The sequence below is a fragment of the Oncorhynchus tshawytscha genome, linkage group LG33, assembly GCF_018296145.1.
Source record: "Oncorhynchus tshawytscha isolate Ot180627B linkage group LG33, Otsh_v2.0, whole genome shotgun sequence".
In the NCBI taxonomy this organism is placed as follows: domain Eukaryota; kingdom Metazoa; phylum Chordata; class Actinopteri; order Salmoniformes; family Salmonidae; genus Oncorhynchus; species Oncorhynchus tshawytscha.
This window is the reverse complement of record NC_056461.1, coordinates 33512073-33520489: the sequence shown is the minus strand read 5'-3', so window position 1 is coordinate 33520489 and position 8417 is coordinate 33512073. Positions and strand designations below refer to the sequence as shown.

The window sequence follows — 8417 nt, the reverse complement described above, 5'->3', positions numbered from 1 at the left end:
CACCACAGGCGGCCGGTGGCACCTAAATTGGGGAGGACAGGCTTATAGTAATGGCTGGAACGGCATCAACAGAATGGTATCGAGCACATCAAATACATGGTTTCCGTGTGTTTGATACCATTCCATTAACTCCATTCCAGGCATTATTATGAGCCATTCTTCCCTCGGCAGCCTCCTGTAACCAAGTCTGCAGTGACAATGAAAATAGTATATTCTGAATGAGGAGAGGGTGGAGAACAATTTACGCTTTTCTAAATTGAAATCCTAATAAAAAAGTAAAAATATAAAACTAACTTTACCTCAGTGCCAAACCGAAACAGAAAAACAACCCTATGAGCAGAGTAAGTTCAAATGTAACTTTATTCAATATTCTGTCTTTCAATGTACATTTACACAATTTTGCGCACAAATGTTTCAGGCTGTATATACCAATTAATGATGTATTAAAGCCTGATTAATCAGACTAACCTAATGACTACTCATGGTTAGGCAGGTTAAAGTTTTACTTGCTTGGTTAATATGTCCTTGTTTCATCAATGTTACAGCCACTTTGACATGGATTCACAGGACACAGCTCATTACACACACACACACACACACAATACTAACAGATACAGAATCAGTTCTGAACACAGACTCTCTGCGATGGCACTGACACATGGATCGGCCACTGTGCTCCTGATCTTTCTGTGGACATTGTCTATGACTGACTCCAAAGGTATGACTTGACCTCCTCTGTCTCTCTCCCTCTATATATATATATATATATCTGTCTGATCTACTGTAACTAAGCACTAAGGAGGTGCTGTTATTGGGGCTCTACAGTATGTGTATCTCTTGTTTTAGAGCACATTTTACTTATCCATTTGGTGATCCATATAATGTCCTAACGGCAGCAGAGATAAGATATATTTATTTGGGAATGACGATTCAGGTAATAGCAAGAAACTAAATGTAGTTACTTGTTCATCTAACCTTCCTGAATGTATTTATTGAACATCACCAGAGAAACAAACGATCGATAGATAGTAATATGCTGTCGTGGACTTTTATTCCACATCTGTTTATACTTGTACGTAGATTCATATACATTTTGTCAAGTCTCTGCTGTGAGAAGAGACTGCATGTTAAATAACACAAGATACATGATTTGTTTGGGTGGAAAACATCTTTGGGTATTTGCTGTTGGTCATTTATAGTTTAGAAGTTATAACACTAAATATGCTGTAATATCCTGAAAAGGCCAGTCAATTGCATGTATTTTACTTGAATCAACATTCTGATATTCTGGTCATCTTACTGTTTGGATACGATCTCCTCATCCGTGGATGCTGAGGTATACTGCAAGTGTTCTTCAAAACCACTACTTTCTAATTTTCAAACATTTCTTTTCAGAGGCTTATGTGACTTGTTTATTCCATGAGGACTGCATGCTTCCCTGTAGCTTTACACCCACTGGTGCCGTGGTCATCCACTGGTACAAACAGCAGATCCCTGTTCACAGCTACTATTACAACAAGGACCAGTATGGACTGCAGAATAAGCACTTCAATGGAAGGACATGCTTGTTCAACTCCCAGATCGCCCATGGCAATGCATCGCTCCTCCTGAAAAGGATAAAAGTTCAGGACAAGGGAAGATACAAGTGCTACACCAGCACCAGAAAGAGGAACCAGGAGACCTTTGTCAACCTGGGGGTGAAAGGTCAGTGAAAAATCTCACTATTGTCTCCTAGTTTACTCCTCTTCCATGCAACATTTTAATGGACAGTTCACACAAACCACTTTCTATTCATCAGTAGATTCCACATTTCAAATCCTGTCCAGACATTTGTAAAGATTTAAAAAGCTGGTAGGCTTTGTTCGCCATGCCTACCCCTGTCTCACTGTCCCTATGTTAACTGTGTCAGTTTATTTGTTGTGTAACAATATAAACCTCTGTAGGAGAGCCAAAAGTTGTGGTTAATCTGTAGTGTTTAATAAAAGCTTAGGTCTACTATTGAACATAACACATTTTTGGAGGACCATGTTTGTTAGTGCCCTTTAATCCTGAAATATATATGTAGATATCTTTGTTAGAAATAATACTTTATTTCCCTTAATGGAGTGACGCTGAATGTAAAAATGGCCTAACTTACCCCACTACCCCCTACGGGCCTATCACATGACCAAGCCACAGTCACTGTGGAAATATGGTCGTGACTGCAGGGGGGAATAAAGCAGTCTCTATTTTCCACTGTAACACTTGACTGGGCCCTGTCTGCAGTAGTCTACTGGGCACACCATGTTTGTTCTATATACACCTAACAAACACACAAAAATCACATTTTTTTGACTGCACTGGGCCTTTAACACAGGCTTAACACCTAACAAACACTTTAGATTTTTTAAAACACTTTTAACATTGTCCAATCACTGGTGTAACCTCATTTCCCAGTGATAATGTCTTGCATTATGCCTGGGAAGAAAACCCTTCAATTTGATCAATTTGACATTGGCTCAATCATTGGCTCAACTTAGCCCAAGGCAAACATTTAAATTTCATTACCCCACACTGCTACAAGAATGCTCTTCCATGATAAGTTTAAGACCTCATTTTGAAGCTTATAGATACCCCAACTGATGTATAGAACAATATTCAAATGATCTACTTTGGTTTTAGATTCAAGCATCATGAAACCTCTAACACAATACACTCATTTGACCACTTCTTCCATGTGTTTTTTTACTTCACAGACTCCATGAAATTATGACCTCTCCCTAAATATTTGGTCAAATTATTAATTGTATGGTTTCCTAGAAACAACGGGTGGCTCAACTAACCCCATTCTCCACTATGTCATATCTATGAAAGCCATAGTTGTCATACTAAAATGCAAGCATCACTAGATCAGTAGGACCATTACTGATATACAATGATATGCCATGATTGGACATGTAAACTCCTTCTAGAGGGCTAGTAAATTAATGTTATCAATCTTTGAAAAAAAACTAAAGCTTAATTCTTTATTCAACACTATCAAGAACAATGTTTTCTCTTTTGCAGCTCTCATCCAGTCAGTGAGAATAGAGATGACTGGGGAGGTGGTCTCCTGTTCATCTCAGAACATCTATCCTGCACCTCAGGTGGCATGGAATACAGACCCAGCGTCTGGTCCAGAAACACTACAGAACTCCACCATCAAAACCCCAGACTCCAAGGGTCTGTACACAGTGGAGAGCACAGTGAGGATCTTGGGTAATGTCTCTGACCACGCCTACTTCTGCTCTGTCATCTCTGCAGACAAGGCCCAGGTGTGGACAGTCTCTCTGAGGCAGCAAGGTATGGATCAACATCCTTGGATGCAGTGTTATGGTTATAAAACCAGGTCTCTCAGAAATTCACAGTGAACTAGCTGTTGTCTCCTAGATACAATCTAAAATGCATTTTACAAAGAACTGACTGAGCTTGTATTTGAGATGCTCCTTGGAATAGGAACTAGGAAATATAGCTGTGAGCAGCAATGAACTGTAACGGTCTGAGTGTAGTGGGTGAGGAGTCAGGCGCAGGAAGCAGAGAGTTCAGGGGAGTGCTATTTTAATGCACTGACACAAACGCTGAACATAAGCCAACCCTCACAAAACACAGGGCGTACTGAACAAACAAATGCCCCACACAGGGGGACTTAAACCTTCCAGGGAAAACCCACAAAATGGGAAAACCCAAAACCCAAATAGACGTGCACATAAGTACACCAAACAGACGATCACAATAATTAATCCCGCACAAGGAACCCTGCGGGCCGGCTGACTAATAAAGCCTACTACCTAACTCAAAACAGGTGCACACAATCAACACATAAGGAGGGGGAGGAAATAATCAGTAGCAGCTAGTAGGCCGGCGATGACGACCGCCGAGCGCCACCCGAACGGGAAGGGGAGTGTCCTTCGGTCGGAGTCGTGACAGAACAGGGTTCACAGGATGACAGAAAGGACACAAGATCAGTTCGATAACAAAGCAAGCACTGTACATTAAATGGACACATAAAATCAGATTTGTTTAATTTGTCAATAACTCAGCCATCTTTTGACCAATACCTTAGCTGTTCTCAAAGTAAGTTAAGACGTACCATAGGCCATTTGGTGTCATTTGGTCCTATGGTTCATGAGAAGAAGATGTTTTAATTTCTGCATAGTGTATGTGCTAATATGCATCTACTGGTATAGTGTGGCCATCTTTAAATGCATCAACATTATTTTCTCAAACTATTTAGGGACTATTGTGATGAGTCCAATTACAAAATGTAAAGTCCATGAGATTAAGATTTTTTATGATTATTTTAGGCATTAACATTACATTGTCAAAAAAGTGAATTAATTGTCTCTTTTTTTAAGAAATCAATGCCAAACTTAACATGGTTCATAATGCGAATGTCTTTGACGACCCTAAAACATCAAGTTGATAGGCTATTGTGGAGTGGATGTAAATGGACATGTCAAATCTGATTCACTGATTTATCAATAACTGAGCCATCCTTTAGTTTTTCTCAAACTAAGTTAAAAGATGCACCATGGGCCTACATACCAAAGATGGAGGCTATGGGTCCTTGAGGGAAAGACACCTACATACTCTAGGTCAAACGGGGCAATGTATATGAGAGTTTACAACAGTACCCTTCATCAGCCAATGGGTGCTATTTTTTTTTTACCAAGTTACACCATGGCCTCTAGTTTCTGTGTGCCAAATTAGAAAAAAAAATTACCGATCAACACTGAGTGTACAAAACAATAGGAACACCTTCCTATTATTGAGTTGCAACCCCTTTTGCCCTCAGAACAGCCTCAATTTGTCGGGGCATGTACTCTACAAGGTGTCGAAAGCATTCAACAGGGACACTAGCCTATGTTAACTCCAGTGCTTGCCACAGTTGTGTCAAGTTGGCTGGATGTTCTTTGGCAGGTGAACCATTCTTGATACACACGGGAAAATGTTAAACATGAAAAACGCTGTGTTGCGGTTCTTGACACACTCAAACCGGTGTGCCTTGCACATACTACAATACCCCATTCAAAGGCACTTAAATATTTTGTCTTGCCCATTCACCCTCTGAATGGCACACATGCACAATCCATGTCTAAATTATTTCAAGGCTTAAAAATCCTTCTTTAACTTGTCTCCTCCCCATCATCTACACTGATTGAAGTGGATTTAACATGTGACATCAATAATGGATCGTAGGTTCTCACCTGGAATCCCCTGGTCAGTCTATGTCATGGAAAGAGCAGGTGATCCTAATGTTTTGTACACTCTGTATGCTTGACCATGACAAGGATTTATTTTTAATAATAATTCAGACAATAACTATAGCTTTGATGTGAACCCCTAACTACGGGTCAGTCTGTTCTTTTAGTGTCTCTAGAGAAATCCAACCTGGAGATTTAAAGGCATGTAAAATATGTGCCTCATAAAAGTGGGTTACCAGCTTAGAATCACTTCCATATGGTTGAATTTTATAAAGTTATTGACAAAGGGGACACCAGTTGTGTAGTGGAGGGTAAAATCCCTTAAACGCTGTACCCACCTTTTTTGGTACGAGCGTTGACCCACCTTTTGTGCAAAAAATGAAGTGAAAGTATAAGGAGTGCCACTTTACTCACCACGAATAACGATCATTGTTTACCTTACTTTACTTTTTTTTAACCACTACATCATTGATTGACTCATGACTTGTGACATCCTGTGTTTAATCCTGCAGTGGAATTGATTGGAGAGGCGGGACAAGAGCTGTCCATACCCTGCATCGCTCCACAGAACCTCCAGAACTTCTCCCTCACCTGGACCTTCACCAGAACCAATGATCCCACAGTCATCCTCAGCTACGACAGCAGAACCAGACGGACCTCCAACCTCTGGGAGGGCCGGGCTGGACTGGAGCAGGACCAGGTTCTGATGGGCAACGGATCCCTCCTTCTTCACAACCCAGAGAATCAGGAACACTCAGGAACTTACACCTGTACATTCACAGGCCTCCAGAGCAGACACATGGTACAAACCCAGGTCAACATCACAGTTACCCCAATAGGTAGGTGCACATTCATTAAATTGATATGTATATGTCCTTTATAATATTCATATAGAGTAGATTACCACAAAGACACCAAGACAAGCAGATAGTTAACGAGGAATCACAATGTCTGTTTCACAGTAGAGGATGAGCAGAACAGTGAGAGGTCATGGCTGGGCACAGTAGCCTCTGTCGCCTTCTTTGTCTTCACAGTTTCTGTGGCCCTTCCAAGGTATCTAAGGCACAGAGGTAAGTGACTACAGACCTCTAAATATAATTTGTATAATTATACTATCCAAAACACATAGCTGTACACCTGATTGTATTTTCACCTATCTGTCCTGTAGGAAAGCAAACAACATATAATTGGAAAGATGGACGACCATTGCCTATAATGAGACCCTCACATGCAGGTAACCATAGCGCAGGGGTATTCAACTCTTACTGGAGCCTCCTGGTTCTCTGTTCAACCTGGTAATTAATTACCCCCACCTGGTGTCCCTGGTCAAAATCCCTGATTAGAGGGATGAATAAAAAAAAAGCAGTGGAACTGGCTTCGAGACCCAGAGTTGGACTAGAGCACATGTGTCAAACTCATTCCACGGAGGGCTGAGGGTCTGCGGGTTTTCACTCCTCCCTTTTACTTGATTGATGAAATAAGGTCACTAATTAGTAAAGAACTCCCCTCACCTGGTTGCCTATGTCTTAATTGAAAGGAAAAAACAAAAACCCGCAGACACTAGGCCCTCCACGTAATGAGTTTGACATCCCTGGACTAGAGGGTAATAACAGTCAGCTTGTTTTAAACCGTTCTTGAGGAGGATGACTGTATTTGGTATTCTTGTGTTGTAGATACAGCAATAATCATGATTGGTGCAACTTTACATCAACAAAATGGAGCAGGTCTGGATGAAACAGGAACAAAGGAACATAGACCACATAGCCAAGGACTGTACATATCTGGACCACATACACTAGATGGTGACATAACACAGCCATATACTCCAAGACCGGATGAATTGGCAAGCGATGTACCAGAGACAGCAGGATGTTGTTCACCACGATCACAGTCGCATTTGAGTGAGGAGCTAGATGGTGACACAATCGAACCACAAACACCAGGCAATGATGAACCACAGCCACACATACCAGAGAGTGATGAACCAGGAAATGGTGGCCCTGTAAGTTATTCACAAGACCTTGATGCAACAATATCATATGCCCAAGATGAGATGCCAGGACCATGTACATCAGGAGATGAAGAAGAAGTAGTACTTCATCATCTACAGACACATGAAGAGGTCCTGTCCGACCAAACACCAGAAGAGTTGGTTCCTCTGGATCAGATGACTCTGAAAGAGGTGCACATATCCAGGACATACCAGGTAGTAACGCACCAGGACCTTACATAACAGGACGTGGCAACATGTCATAATGGACTAGCGATTGAGGAGATACTGTACTTCTCACAGTACTGGAGCAGGCAAAGGTCAATGATCACAGCTGATGATGGACACATGGCTACATCAATATCCTCACAGAGTCAGAGTCACGCAGGCTGATGTGGCCAGACCTATAAACAATATGACTATGGCAAACTTTGGGATGGTTGGATTTTTGGTGGGGAAATTTGTGTAAATTCTGTCAAAAATACTATTTGATTAGTTAATATCGCCCTGTTTGATATTTGCAATGAGTATACTGTTATGGTAACCTATATTTTCAGACTAAGGTTTTAATATATGTATTAAAGATAACTGGTTGTTGATAACAAGTTGTTGATTTTCCTGCCTCCTTGTTTGTTGCTTGGCCGTGCTCACAGAGAATGAGACTGCAGGTTACTGATTGTTAAATGAGGTCAACGCATGTTTATCCTGGCCTCACACTATGGAGGAAACACATCCCAATGGTGACAACTGATACATGAAATGAAAGGGAATGTTTGACAAGTCAGATTGCTCTGGTCCTGGTCCTCTGAAGGACATAATTAAGTTCCCTCATTGCTTAGTAACTGTAATGCAGATTTTTACCAGGAAATACTGTTAACTTCCTTTTACCCGATCATATATGATAACATCGGATCAAAAGTGTATCTAAGGAGATGACAAGCAGTATGGATGAAGAACTAATGAAAATATGCTTGTGTTACCCCTGGGTCAGCAGAAAGGGGACCTTTGATGACCCTACAGAGAACTTAATTTCCTACTTTTGTTCTGACTGCACTAGCCAGTAAGTAATACACACTGTGTGCGTGGCTCAGGGGTATAGTGATCACAGAGAAGGCTGGTGGGAGGAGCTATTGGAGGACGGGATAATTGTAATGGCTGGAATGGAATCAATGGAACAGAGTCAAACTCGTTGTTTCCATGTGTTT

General features: G+C 41.2%; 1 protein-coding gene across 2 annotated transcripts; it reads left to right on the top strand.

The window, feature by feature from the left end:
- Positions 1-519: 519 nt before the first annotated feature.
- On the top strand, positions 520-7820 carry LOC112231239. Of its 2 annotated transcripts, none has more exons than XM_024397881.2 (7): positions 520-718; positions 1396-1704; positions 3046-3321; positions 5735-6061; positions 6188-6292; positions 6391-6456; positions 6896-7820. In XM_024397881.2, exons 1-7 carry the CDS (start codon positions 520-522, stop codon positions 7453-7455), a joined length of 1842 nt encoding a protein of 613 aa, XP_024253649.1. In that variant the 3' UTR covers positions 7456-7820. The 2 variants fall into 2 exon arrangements, with proteins under 2 accessions (XP_024253649.1, XP_024253648.1); XM_024397880.2 differs by having other exon boundaries at positions 6185-6292.
- Positions 7821-8417: the final 597 nt, after the last annotated feature.